Source organism: Amia ocellicauda, chromosome 15 (assembly GCF_036373705.1).
Source record: "Amia ocellicauda isolate fAmiCal2 chromosome 15, fAmiCal2.hap1, whole genome shotgun sequence".
NCBI lineage: Eukaryota > Metazoa > Chordata > Actinopteri > Amiiformes > Amiidae > Amia > Amia ocellicauda.
Window position 1 is genome coordinate 11,193,783 of NC_089864.1, and position 15,611 is coordinate 11,209,393.

Sequence of the window (15,611 nt, forward strand, 5' to 3'; positions counted from 1 at the left end):
ACCTCAAGGTAGAAATAAGAACATAAGACCATAAGAAAGTTTACAAACGAGAGGAGGCCATTTTCCCCATCGTGCTCGTTTGGTGTCCATTAATAACTGAGTGATCCAAGGATCCTATCCAGTCTATTTTTAAATGTTCCCAAATTGTTGCTTCAACCACATCGTTGGGGAGTTTGTTCAGATTGTGACTAATCACTGTGTGAAGAAGTGTCTCCCGTTTTCCTTTTTGAATGTCTTGAAGCCCAATTTCCATTTGTGTCCCCGGGTGCATGTGTCCCTGCAGATCTGGAGAAGCTCCTACATGTATGCTTATCAACTTGTTTGTTCTGACAAAAGAACAGGATGTCTGTGTGCTGATGTAGTTAAAGCAGGCAGAGCGAGGGGCTCTCTGAGTGACAGCACACTGCAGCCAATCAGCAAACGTTTATGCAAAACTCATTCATGGATTCTACTGTTATGCACAATTACCCATAGTCCCTTTGGGTGTTATTCTCTTTTTCAGATAGCTGGGGATGCTTTAATTGTAGATGTTAATTTAGAGAATTATTAAAGAAAATTAATGTAGCACTTAAAAAGCTACAATACAATATTTCACTTATTTTTTTCTCAACACAAAGCAGTTTTTTGTTCTTGTTCTCTACCAGTTTCTAATTTCCAACTAATGGGTACAAACTTCATTGCAATGGACTAAATGTGAAGTCACTTCATGTATTTTGGAACAGACATTTTCATACTTCACTGTAGAAGGAACTTCTTATGCTTTCAACAGGGAAGCATTGGATATTTAATTTTTGTTTTGGTTTAATCAAATGTGACGGTTTATCAGTCCTATCAATAACAAGGATGCCAATACCTGAGTAAATGCCACAGTTTCTTTGCTGATTGACAAGGTTGAAAAAGGACACCGGGGCAAAAATGTAAAACAATCCTTGACTTTTTGGTATATTGGGAAGGGGAATATATTTTTAATCTATTGATCACACATACTGTAGTGCAAAGCACAGTAGTTTCTGCAAGACAAGGCTTTCGGTGTCCTGTTCCTCTTAGTTAAATTGTCCTTGCATGGTTGAAGTATTTTAACCTAAAAGGGTTATAAGATAAATAAATGCATTATTATTAGTAGTAGTAGTTGTAGTAGTAATATTTATTTCCTGGCAGACGCCCTTATCCTGGGCGACTTACAAAACATAACCGCAATACAAAGTGTAGTAGTAGTAGTAATAACTGAATACATGTGTTAAACAATCAATGGTAAAATACCACTAGGTTTTTAAATATTGATTATAAAACTATTGGATAAACAGATGATTTTTGATAATTTGAAATCATATTCTGGTTAATGTTGTTTTATTAATTACAATATCTTGGTTAATATTGTTTACAGTCTTGATAGAAAATTAAACGGGGGAAATGAAGAAACATTGATAACCTCAATAATGAATGAAATAAATAATTAAACAGTTCATATAATCTTGAGTCATTTATAATGCTGAACATATTAGAGTTGTGTTATTATGTGACTTATTATAGAAATGATACATAACATATTTTTGACAATGCAAATGTGACTTGAAAATGATTTGCACAACAGTTAAGTGCTAATATTACAATTATAATTGTTTGGTTTCACAGTCTTCATAACTCATTACAGCAGTAAAGTAAAAAGATAAATTAGCATAGGAAGATAGATTCAGTTTTGCCTTTTTCTTGCTCAGCCACATGGAGAGCCTATTTAATTTATGGAGCCTTTGGACCTTATCCAGTTTAATAGGGTGAGACAGTGTAACTAATGTGTAATTGATTGTTATAAAAAATATGATAAAATAAGGTTTTCTGCAAATATACTTGACTTCTTGTAATTTTAGGTCTGACTACCAATTACACATTCTATATTATAGTTTATCTCCTTAATAGATTCTACTGAGACATTTTTTTTTATCAATTATGTGAGAGTAAGTCAATTGTGAAACACTGTTGCATGTTGGAAAAAGACAACGTGACAGATCATGTAGTAAGTTGCTTTGTCTGCTTTATCTTTCAGCTTGCCTTCATTATTTGATAAAGCTTTGAATTACGTGTTCTTCTAATAAACCGTCAAGTGTCTCGACTTGAAACTGTTTCTGGAGCTGCAAATTGTCTTCTCAGAATTCATCGGTTGTTTATTTTATTTTCGATGAAGATGTATATCTTATGGAGTCACTTATGTTTCTCTCATGACCAGCCTTCTTTTTACTGGAACCGTGCTCAAAACTATTACAAAATAATAAATCATAGTACTGAAATAAAACTACTAAATATGTATTGTTCAATAAACAGAATAATTTGAACCAGTCAGTTTTTAAACAAAGTCCTTTTTCAGGAGGCCAACCAACAACATGGAAAAGACAAGTTAACTTGTTAACATATTGATTAGTTACAATGTCACTGTTCACTGCTTACTTAACTGAATCAGAAACATTTCAGTGGATCATGTCATGTAGCTAAAAATACCAGCTAGATAAGTTTCACTCCTAATGTAGAGTAAAAAATCAATAATAAACTCTAAAATGCAGACATGCTTAGAAACAATTTCAATTTGCTTGGCCCGCTTTAAGCTTCTGACAGTAATTCATAGCGATGTAACTTCAAAAGCCAATAACTGGATATAAGAGTACTCTTTTATAATTGTAATGGCTCATAATCTAAACACTGAAGTGAACCTTCAGATTTAATTTGCAGGGTGAAAATCTGATTAGCATCAAGTCTACTTTTGTCTTTTACCAATAAACACTGACTGGACAGAAAGTTGGAGAATGGTCTTTATATAAACCACTTAGCCCTGATACACTGATGAAAAATATATGTCTTGTCCGTTGAAAATTGTCTGTGATTTGGAATAATTATACAATGGCTGATCACAGTACGTATAATATGTCTGTGTAAGTGGACTATATAAAATGTGTTTCTAAAATGTTTTCCATCTATGGTCTATCTTAAGATGCTTTACTGTTATCTTTGTACGAATGTGTCCATGTCATGTTTCATGTTTGTGTCAAATCCTCTTCACGTTAATATAGTGATCAGAAAATATTAACTCAGCTTGCGGACAAAATGACAAGTCAAACTCATGTACTCCAGACAACACAGCATGCGTGCTGTCCTTCTGCAATTCTTTTTAATAGTTTGTTGTTTTAAGCAATATTTTTTTTTCTTTCTGTATTTGTATCGACTGCCAGCACTTTTTTTTTTATTAACCATTTTCATTAAAAAGTAATCATTGTAATGTGATTACAGATGTTCGTATTCTCAATGGTTAAAAATACAAGTTGAATGGCATCAGTGTCATAAAAAATTTAAAATAGTCTAATTATTTGTGGGGGATTTATTCATCTTCATTCATTGTTCTTTAATCCTTGACTTTTATTCAGTCAGACAGGCAGAGATTTTGTCTTCATTCTGACCTGCAGCAAAAGCCGAGAACCGACACATGGATTGAAAAGAAACATGGTTTATGTACAGTGGTTACAAAATGTGCTTCTTTTCTCTTTATTGAAAACAGTGTACGTGTTGTTTTTTCTTTCTTTTAATATCGGACGTGAGAAAATATTAATTCAAGTTATATGTTTCTCCACACACCTCTGTCTTGAAAATGTTAACAATCTGAGTTTTGTAGAAGCATAAAAAACATCAACGTGTAAAGTTTAGACAGTGAAAAGCTTTGAAATTGCATTTTGACTTGAGAGTCACGCTGCTATCTTTTCAATCAAACAGGTGACTGATATGATGCTTCAAGATAAACACTACCCAGACTGGGGAAAAGCTGCCAGGAGATTTTGGAAACAGGGAAATAACAGAATTGTTCTCTTCTGGTAAGACATGTTCATTCTTCAAAGTTGTGCTGTGGGTTTCGCTATCGTTTGTGTTGTCATAACAGCAGCAGTATTTTGGATCCTGTGATAGAGAGAATCCCAAATCACCCTGCTGCAGCACATAAATCTCATGAGTCGCACACTGGATACGATTATTACTTGAATGCATGTGAATATATTCTCTCCACATCCGAATCAATCTCAGCTTAAGTTAATTCAGTTCATACTCACTGATATCAGTGAATAATTGAGTTCATACTTGGGTTCACTCTTTATGTGTAACGCAGCTTAAAAAAAAGTGGGCTTGAGAAACTATTTCTGTCTTTATCCGATAAACGTTAACATGTAGACAAGAAGGAAGGAGAGCTTTTATAACTGTGAGTGGGATGTGCCTTTTCTCGGTGCACACTAATTGTACCGTATGTAATAGGAGACTGAGTCATATTTCTGAAGAACACCTCCAATTTTCCTTTTCTGGGTTATTAATAAATCCATCAAAATGTGGATTTCAGTCTGCATAACAATTCTGTCAATTTTTGGTTTTCTATTGTAGTTATTTTTCCTTATAATACCTTATATATTCATATAGATTTCTTTGTTTGACCTTGAAAGTATAATTACACAATAATGTTTTGTTTTCTTTTTTTCTTTTTACAAGAAAAAAAAATATGTGAGTGGAAACATATTAAAAAAAGTAAATATTTATGTGAACCCTACATAAAAGGTTATTGCAAAAATTTCAGTATAGTACCCTTGTAGGAAAAGAATATGAAAATGTGTTTTTGATGTTTTCAGACCACCTTTCCATGTCATATTTTATGTGCCCATTGGCCGACACGTCTGGGAAGTGTAAAACTAATGAAACTGATAGAGATCCCAGTAAAAGTGCCAGTCTTACTAACTCATTAAAGGTGCTAATATAGTGCAGTGGTTCTCAACGCCGGTCCTTGGAGAACCATGGGTCTGCTGCTTTTTGTTGCACCTGACGTCTTGATCACTTATGTTAATCAAAGCATTTGACTATTTAACTGCTTTTTTATACATTTACTATAAAGAATTTCAGCACATAAGATCACTGATATTAGGATGTCACAGTCATTATCCCTGTACTTTATGCTCAGTGAAAAATAATCTCCTTTAGGTGAGTTCATATAATGAAATTAAGCCATTTAAGTGTGTAAATTATGAACAGATTATTAAAGAGTTAAATATAAAGAAGGGAACTTTCATTAAAGGAATTTCTTATTTATTGTATTGATTTAGTCAAGAATGTTTTATCTTTGTTTGCAATAAAACTATTACTGGCAGCTTGTTTTGCATAATCACACAAGGAAAATTAAATACTTGTATGCTGTATTCTAAAGAAATATTGCAATATGTAAACTTTGGCAATATACACTCACCTAAAGGATTATTAGGAACACCTGTTCAATTTCTCATTAATGCAATTATCTAACCAACCAATCACATGGCAGTTGCTTCAATGCATTTAGGGGTGTGGTCCTGGTCAAGACAATCTCCTGAACTCCAAACTGAATGTCTGAATGGGAAAGAAAGGTGATTTAAGCAATTTTGAACGTGGCATGGTTGTTGGTGCCAGACGGGCCGGTCTGAGTATTTCACAATCTGCTCAGTTACTGGGATTTTCACACACAACCATTTCTAGGGTTTACAAAGAATGGTGTGAAAAGGGAAAAACATCCAGTATGTGGCAGTCCTGTGGGCAAAAATGCCTTGTTGATGCTAGAGGTCAGAGGAGAATGGGCCAACTGATTCAAGCTGATAGAAGAGCAACTTTGACTGAAATAACCACTCGTTACAACCGAGGTATGCAGCAAAGCATTTGTGAAGCCACAACACGTACAACCTTGAGGCGGATGGGCTACAACAGCAGAAGACCCCACCGGGTACCACTCATCTCCACTACAAATAGGAAAAAGAGGCTACAATTTGCACAAGCTCACCAAAATTGGACAGTTGAAGACTGGAAAAATGTTGCCTGGTCTGATGAGTCTCGATTTCTGTTGAGACATTCAGATGGTAGAGTCAGAATTTGACGTAAACAGAATGAGAACATGGATCCATCATGCCTTGTTACCACTGTGCAGGCTGGTGGTGGTGGTGTAATGGTGTGGGGGATGTTTTCTTGGCACACTTTAGGCCCCTTAGTGCCAATTGGGCATCGTTTAAATGCCACGGCCTACCTGAGCATTGTTTCTGACCATGTCCATCCCTTTATGACCACCATGTACCCATCCTCTGATGGCTACTTCCAGCAGGATAATGCACCATGTCACAAAGGTCGAATCATTTCAAATTGGTTTCTTGAACATGACAATGAGTTCACTGTACTAAACTGGCCCCCACAGTCACCAGATCTCAACCCAATAGAGCATCTTTGGGATGTGGTGGAACGGGAGCTCCGTGCCCTGGATGTGCATCCCACAAATCTCCAACAACTGCAAGATGCTATCCTATCAATATGGGCCAACATTTCTAAAGAATGCTTTCAGCACCTTGTTGAATCAATGCCACGTAGAATTAAGGCAGTTCTGAAGGCGAAAGGGGGTCAAACACAGTATTAGTATGGTGTTCCTAATAACCCTTTAGGTGAGTGTATATTGAAATAGATCTTGAAAGTGAATGATTTTTGAGAATATTTTGTATATATTTCACAAACATATGGGATTGTCTATCCAATTCTATCACTGCAGTGTAGAGAAAAGAAAAACTGCTCTTAAACAATAAAGTTGTGCTGATTAAAGAAGGTTTTCTAACCTCAGTGTTAAACCTTGAAATGCTATGTTGAATCGAGGATAATACATACTCAATTATAAGGTGCGACAACCTGAACTGAAGTCATACAGACCAGTTCCTATCAACAAGCACTCGGGAAGACATCTCATGTATTTTAGGTGCATCGTTTTCAGAGAATATGAGCAGCAGATTAGAACACAATCCTTTGGCCGGTTTGGACTGTGCTCTGTCTCTGTACTCTTGTCTCCAGTGTGCATTTGAGCTGTGATTGCATGATTGTGATTTTTTGTCTGTGACTCATTGAATCCCTACAAAGAGCTTTTAGCATCTACTTAGAAGACATGCAAATCAAATAATTATCTCACTTACTGTAGCTGCCAGCTATCCCTTTAGAGCTTATGGGACATTGGAAGCACGAGAAGGCATTAATTCATTCAAACTGTCTTGAACAGTCAAAACAGATGAAGCACATCTAAGAAAAGGATGAGAAATAAGAAACATGCATTTTTAAACATGGAACATATCATCAAACATGTATTTTATTGTACCTTCTGCTTAAATTGTTAGGGGAAAAAAATAAACTGTTTGAACCAATAAAATAAAAACCCAGATTCATTCTTCACCTTGATAGTTTTCAACAATATTTCAGAAAATATGTTTAACAGGCTACGATAAACAATCCACAGGGGTAAGATAAACACAATGGGTTTAGCTGAATAATTAATTTCTCCTTCTGGTTAGAATGTTAAATTATTTTCTTGTTGCTTGCTATTTTTATTGGTTCTTTTCCAGCGCTAGCAAAGTGTATTTATCGACAATATCTGAGAGACTGTATTTAGAAATATGTAACAATTGAGTCAATTCTTCAGTCAAGACATTCAGTCCTTTTTTATATTTGTCAAAAAAAAAAAAACACATTGAAGAATCTGGTTGAATATATAGCTGAGTTTGTATCCTTTCCCACACAAAGCAGATCCTGATGTAGACAGCGGATTTGTGAGGTCGATCTTCAGAGAGGGACATAAAGAAACCTAATTTGCAGGAATTTAACTTTTGTGTGCTTTGCTGCTTCAGACAAGCCACCACCGAAGTTGTCATTGTTACTGACTAAATGCCATTGGATGTCATTGAAGGAATCATTAAGAAGATGTTTTGAAAATGATTGATTACCATCTGCTTAATATCCCAGCATCCACCTTCTGTTGCAGTTTAATCCCTGATCATGGTGTTTCTTGTTTGGTCAATTATTCCAAGAAACATGGAGAATAATGTCTTCCACAGAAAGACTATAAGTAATGGGAAATTGAAAAGAGGTTATACAATCCTTTGTATTCAGACTAATGTGATGAAACTGATAACCCAGGTTTAATGGAGTCCTGGACCCAAGGTTACTGTTTCCCCGAGACGTAAAAACCTAGTTTTTGTTTTCCTGTGAAACTGATGTTGTTTTTTTAAGGGATTATTGTACACCTTGAACCAAAATTATAGCAACAGAAATTACAGTGGAGTTGTAAAGCACAATAAAAGGACACAAAACTAATTATTACACTGTGATAATAAAATGTATACCTGTGTTCCATATAATTTGTGCTGCTATAAGTATTTTAAAGCGGTGGGCAATATATATTCATTTCAGTAGTCGTATTTAGGATTTTTATGGTCCCTCATCTGATGACATTTCCCCAGTATATATAATTATACAATATTAAGACAAGAGAAAACTGAAAATTTCAGTGACATGCACTGTCTAGTTTCATTGCGGTTTACACTGACATCTGTATGATGTGTGAATCTCATGCCATGTTAAATCACAGCAGTGTGACAACTGCTTGGCATGGCTAAAGGCATGTGCTGTGAGAGACCCTAGAAATTAAGGCTCTGTACAAATGAGATCACTTACGTGTCACAGCGCTGCTTGTTTGATTTCTCTTTCTATTCCTTGTGAGATCTCACTATTCGAGTGTTTTTCCTTGTGCGGCATTAAAAATGTATGCTATCTTCCCAAACAAATTAAAGAGCAAGAACAAAGAAGAGCCAAATTGCTTCTGCATTAATTATAAATATTTTAAAGGAGGTCTATTAGGTATTTCAGAAGTGCAGTCTATTTCTGGTCCTAAGCATTTTAGATTAACCTTTATTCAACAGAGTCTAGCAGTGTTAAAACGCACCTAAACAATGGATTTACAGTGAATTTGTGTTTGTACTATCCCACAGTGACATCATATTTCCTACTGACTGTGTGTGTGTGTGTGTGTGTGTGTGTGTGTGTGTGTGTGTTTGTTTGTTTGTTTGTTTGTTGTTTTATTTTAGAAGGTTGGAGGGGGTCTGTACAGAAAGTGTGTGGTTTGTTTTAATCAACACAAAACCTCAATTAATGTTCATGTGAATAAAAAGACATTTATGGATTCATTTCAGGTTAGGGAAAGCACTACTGTAAACACACTAATGGAATGGAAATAATGTCTGGAGTTTGGCCAAAAACAGTATACAATCTCAATGGAGCAATTCAATATGGATGAAGAATGTTTTGCCGTGCAGTTCAAACGCATCAACCTGCAGCTCTTTTTTTTCCCCTTTAATTTATTCTCTGCCATTTGGTGAACTGATGCCTGACGGCCTTACAATGTTTCAGGCAGCTCTTTTGCTGAACGTTGATTGACACTTCAGCTGTGACAGTTAGTGTTTCTGTTCATCATCTTCAGTGTGTAAGGCGTGAGACATTGCAGGTAGTCCAGCGCTAGGGTTTCACTTAATACAATCCACCTTGTTAATAAATCCCCCGGTGATAAACTGTTGCTGGTAATCCACCGTCTACAAAGAGGGAAGGGGGCTGAAAGATCACGTATGCTTTCGCTGCGGCGGCGGCTGCTGCTGGAAAACAAAGCTTGGCACGTAAAGTTAGATCAAAATCTTATGAAGTTATATTCCCCCGTTTCTTTTATCTCTTGTATTCCAATGTGAAAAAGCTCCCCCCCCTCCGATATTACTGTACTTTGTATTATGTCAGCTATTTTGCGCCCAATTTGACTTAAGTGCTGACTAAGACATCTGCTTATGTTTCACGTGCCACTTCAGCTTAAGCTCTTTTAAACCAAATTTTGCTACAAACTAGCTTGTGTAAGGCAAGCCAATTCTGGTAGCACAGAAGGGATTAGGAGCAATGCACCAAATGCAGCTTCGAACACCTCACTCAGAATCCATCATCATCTTGTAATTGCTGCTGTACGATTCATCTTTAAAGACTTACTCTGACAGCTGAAAACACAAAGCAGAAGAGGAAACTAAAGATACCTCTCCAAAAATGGATTGTCTTGTACATGAGCTCCCATACTTAAATAGGAACAGTGTTTCACAAAGGACGATGTTGATAATACTGCTTTGTTAAATTCACAATATTTATGTGTATTTCAGAAACAACATTTTGTTTCAACTGACATGTTTTTTGCCATTAGCCATACTGCTCAGGGTATCAATGTTTAAGTACTCCAGAGACAAATTGGAATATGGAACATAATATAATGAGGCTGCTCACATAAATCGTGCACAGTCACTTCCTTTATTAACTACTTATACGTTTAATGTAACAAGAGAGGGAGAGGGAGAGAGTGATAGAGAGCGACAGAGAGAGAACAAAAAGAGCTTTATATAGTGAGAACATATATGTACGTTTAGCTATACCAGAATACAATTAATACCAAACCTTAGAGAAAACTTTAAATCAGAGTTTTACTCCTGAACCCTTCGTACAAAAGGACGTCATAGACTTATCTTTCAATGACACATATGTATTCAATGAGAATATACAGTACAACTGCACGATAACATTTAAATACCACAGATAAATCTAAACCACACAGATGTGCAATAGGGCCACATGCACCAAAGGGAATTATCATATTTACTCCTATCATTATCTGCAACTTTCATTGTCTGTTTCCATTGCTTTTAACAATGTTGGGTCTGAGCCACAAGGAAACAGACTGGTCTTTTTTGGGATTCTTGGCTTATTACAAGTTGAAATAGTAAGTCATATTACATAAGTCTGACTAAATTAATAATAAAGGGATCTAGTGGGGAATAAAAATGCCCTTTGCGATGAAATCAGATATTTGCAATATTAAGGCAATAACCTAGGCTCTCATTATCAGATTTAAACTCTGCAGTCTGATCTCAGAAAGACAGGGGCTTTATAAATCTACTGCCTAATACAAACTGTGTTCTCTGCTCCTGTAGGAGTGTCCTGATTTCTCTGACATCTGTAGTGGTTGTGGTCATCAGCACTGACTGGATCAGCTGGGACAACTTGAATCGGGGATTTCTGCCCAGTGATGAAGTCTCCAGAGCCTTCCTGGCATCTTTCATCCTGGTGTTTGACCTCCTAATTGTGATGCAGGTATGTGTCCCCGCGGGCCAATTAAAAGAATGCTTCTGCCGTTCTCTGTGTATCATAAGCCTGCGTTACAAAAGATCCGGAAGATAATGCGTTTATGTTTTGGAATAACATATGGGCACAGGTTGTGAGAGTAATATTTGTCTTACCCCCGTATTTAATTCAGTATCTTTATTGAGTTCAAACATCATTTCGCTGTGGCAGCAACATGTTTTTCAAGACCTGCCATAGAGGCTTTATGATTTAGTATAATCTGAACACAAAGGACCAGCAGGGGGGTTATAACTCACACCATTAATATTTGCACACAAATGCATCTGTGGAAAATTACCCATATGTCATGTGGAGCTGAATTCTCTTTGTACAATCTGACTAAACAAGTTAAAAATCACTTAAATAGACCCCTCTCCCTTTTTTTATTTTTTTATTTAATAGTTTGTCACTTTAAATAGACATAATTTCTACCAATTAGAATGTATGTCTTTACTTTTATCACTAAATGTCAATTGACAAGATATAAATGTCAGAAAAAAAGTATTAAGTTATATCTAAAAAAACTTTAAATTATATAGGTTAACTGCATCTGTAGTCTTAATTAAAAAAAAAGCCCTTTAATGAGATTTGAGTTGTAATTAATCCAAACACAAAACCATTTAATTCAAATATTGCTTGAAGCTGTCTGACTGGAGCCTTATGCCTAGTATTTCTTTTATTAGATGATAAATTCACAGCTGCATATTATATTTGACTGTTTCAGTACTGTTCCTTCTCAACACGCCTGATGAGGAGAAACATGGTTATAGTGACTCTTTGAATGTGTCTAAATGAGTAAAACACGTATTGTATAAAGGATCCTTTAGGCACCCCAGAACACACTATCCATTAAAGTTCTCCACCTTATCAAACATTTATAGCGACCTTCATATTTGCATAGGACTTTTCAAAAGGAAAGGCCGACCACACTAAGAGCACTAAGACATGGCAACATGCGCCAGCCTGGTTCCAGGTTGGGTTGGGTATGCCAGTGGAAAAGGGGGATCACAGCGTTGAAATGTCCCTGGCTGTAGTCTCAGATCTTAGAAGTAAAGACCTTGTCTGTGTTCCGTCTTTGCAACACAAAAGCCAAGGCATGTATTCAGACACGCGTTCATGTTATAGGGGTTCTGCTTGAAGACCTGTAATACCTCTAATGTTTCCCCTCTGATATGTGTTACAGTCTGACTGCAAACATCCAAGCAATGCAGGTTGAAGACCACAAACTCTTATTTGATTAGCCTTCAACCTCAGTAGAGTTTACATCACATTTCAATCCCTCTTCATATATGTGTGTTATTTATGTATGTGATCTCTTTGGATCTGGCGGACATGTATGGTATAGTCAGTATTAAATGGTATGTAAAGAATTTTCATGACCCTTCTCCACCCTCAACTTTGGAAATAATGTATTCAGCACCAGCGTGTGCCTAACTAGAAGAATGTCACGCCTTAAAAACATACGGTTTAATGATTCCCCAATGTCACCGGCTTGTCTCTCCAGTGTGTTTCTCAGAATTGTCAATCAGAACTTAATTATCTATTTGTAATTTCTAAGACGTTATTCAGGGCCTTTACTTTGAACCTGTCGGCATATTTTCTGTCTGCTTCCCCAGTAGTCCAGTCTATTTATCTGTCCATTTCAACCCCACAAAAACCTCACATAAACAATCTACAGTCCTCATGCAATCACATTCTCATCTTACTTCAATTTGAGAAAAGCACTTGGCATCTAATCACAGGCAATCTTGCAGTGTTTCATATATTTTGGGAGCTTTTGTTTATGATTGGACTGTTGCTTGTACTGTACTTGTTTGAAGTAGTGTCCTCCTTTCCTAAAAGTCTATTCTGCACAATATTATTGATGTTATTTAGGCTGTTATTCAGTTGATGTACTCTTTGAAATATTCGATCAGGTCCAAAACTAAACATCAACATTTTTGACAGCGCTCAATACATCTCTGTATTTTCTACATTGTAAGTAATGTGCCAGCATTAGGCTGTGAAGAAACCTCTTGCCTCTTTGTTTTGCAATGCTGACCTTTAGAAGTGTTGAAGATATTCATTCATGATCTACTTGCCTGTTGCTTCCAGCATTTTCTTCCCCCCCACGCAACAGCACAATTAGGCTCCAGTTCAGAAACTTGTAGGCTGAACTCTGAGTGATATTAAATAAATGGAAATAAACTTCATACTTTCTTTAATCAGGCTGTAGTCATTTTCAGGCAGGCAAAAAAAAAATCAGTAGATTACTTAATTACATATGCATATGATTTTAATTTCCATGGCTAATTCACACGCACAATTTGGACAGAAGCACCTTACAGAGAAGTGGATTTAAAGCACTCCGATCCCAGTCTTGGGGTGAGATGTCTAGATCTTTGCAGACTTTGCAGGTTCTGGCCTCAGGGTTTATGTGCCAAATGAATCACTGATGAGCGACAGTGTGGAAATTGAAAATGAAATTGTATCTATCCACTATAAGTCACAGTGAAGTAAATCAGTGTAGTGGGTCCTATTCTATAGCCAACTTACTATAAAGTTGGGTAGGGTAAGCGTTTTTGTATGTATTTCACTATTTATTATTTCTACAATTACGTATTGTCTTCATCATGTTTAACTCAGTAAATTAGTGATTTATTGTTTATTTATTGTTCTAGTGCTCCTGAAACTAATGTATCACTAAACTGGGTTATCTTTTAATGTTTAATGTATATGTTTTAATGAAAAATGGCAGCACATATGGTATACAGGTGGCAGTCGTATTAAACTCCATTACCATTTAATGATGTATACCACTTATAGTTTGAAGTATATTATGATAACATCACTCCTTAGTCCTTGTAGTCTGCTAAGTTTATGTCTTCTTATAAATATATATACTGTGTATATATATATATATATATATATATATATATATACACAGTATGAACATACAGTCCTGTGCAAAAGCTTTAGGCAGGTGTGAAAAAATGCTGTAAAGTAAGAATGCTTTCAAATATAGACGTTAATAGAATATATTTATCAATGAACAAAATGCAAAGTGAGTGAACAGAAGAAAAATCTACATCAAATCCATATTTGGTGTGACCACCCTTTCCATTCGAAACAGCATCAATTCTTCTAGGTACACTTGCACACAGTCAGGGATTTTGTAAGCATATAGTCAGGTGTATGATTAAATAATTATACCAAACAGGTGCTAAGGATCATCAATTCAATATGTAGGTTGAAACACAATCATTAACTGAAACAGAAACAGCTGTGTAGGAGGAATAAAACTGGGTGAGGAACAGCCAAACAAGGTGAGGCTGCTGAACACAGTTTACTGTCAAAAGTCAAACACCATGGCAAGACTGAGCACAGCAACAAGATACAAGGTAGTTATACTGCATCAGCAAGGTCTCTCCCAGGCAGACATTTCAAGGCAGACAGGGGTTTCTAGATGTGCTGACCAAGCTCTTTTGAAGAAGCACAAAGAAACTGGTAACGTTGAGGACCGTAGATGCAGAGGTCGGCCAAGGTAACTTACTGCAGCAGATTAAAGACACATCATGCTTACTTCCCTTCGCAATCGGAAGATGTCCAGCAGTACCATCAGCTCAGAATTGGCAGAAAACAGTGGGACACTGGTACACCTATCTACTGTCTGGAAAAGTCTGGTCAGAAGTGGCCTTCATGGAAGACTTGCAGCCAAAAAGCCATACCTCCGACGTGGCAACAAGGCCAGGTGACTCAACTATGCATGAAAACACAGGAACTGGGCTGCAGAAAAATGGCAGCAGGTGCTCTGGACTGATGAGTCAAAATTTGAAATATTTGGCTGTAAATTAAGGCAGTTTGTTTGCCGAAGCACTGGAGAGTGGTACACGAATGAGTGTCTGCATTCAATAGTGAAGCATGGTGGAGGTTCTTTGCAAGTTTAGGGCTGTATTTCTGCAAATGGATTTGGGAATTTGGTCAGAATTAATGGTCTCCTCAATGCTGTGAAGTACAGGCAGATACTTATACATCATGCAATACCATCAGGGAGTCATCTGATTGGCCCCAAATTTATTCTGCAGCATGAAAACGACCCCAAACATACAGTGAAAGTCATTAAGAACTATCTTCAGCATAAAGAAGAACAAGGAGTCCTGGAAGTGATGGTATGGCCCCAACAGAGCCCTGATCTCAACATCATCGAGTCTGTCTGGGATTACATGAAGAGAGAGAAGCAACTGAGGCTGCCTAAATCCACAGAAGAACTGTGGTTAGTTCTCCAAGATGTTTGGGCCAACCCACCTGCCAAGTTCCTTCAAAAACTGTGTGCAAGTGTACCTAGAAGAATTGATGCTGTTTTGAAGGCAAAGGGTGGTCACACCAAATATGGATTTGATGTAGATTTTTCTTCTGTTCACTCACTTTGCATTTAGTTAATTGATAAATATAATCTATTAACATGTCTATTTTTGAAAGCATTCTTACTTTACAGTGTTTCTTTACACCGGCCTAAAACCTTTGCACAGTACTGTAAATATAGTATATTTCATCATCATCAGCTTTTATCAACCCACTGCTGGATAAAGGCCTCCCCAAGATGT

At 36.5% G+C, this 15,611-nt stretch overlaps 1 protein-coding gene across 2 annotated transcripts in view; it reads left to right on the top strand.

Moving 5' to 3' along the window:
• tmem117 (transmembrane protein 117) overlaps nt 1-15,611 on the top strand; it is an 83,851-nt gene that overhangs the window by 61,360 nt on the left and 6,880 nt on the right. For both annotated transcript variants that reach the window (XM_066724385.1, XM_066724384.1), the window contains exons 5-6: nt 3,751-3,848; nt 10,839-10,998. In XM_066724385.1, the coding sequence (XP_066580482.1) occupies nt 3,751-3,848; nt 10,839-10,998 (258 nt within the window). The remainder of the gene's footprint in view (nt 1-3,750; nt 3,849-10,838; nt 10,999-15,611) is intronic.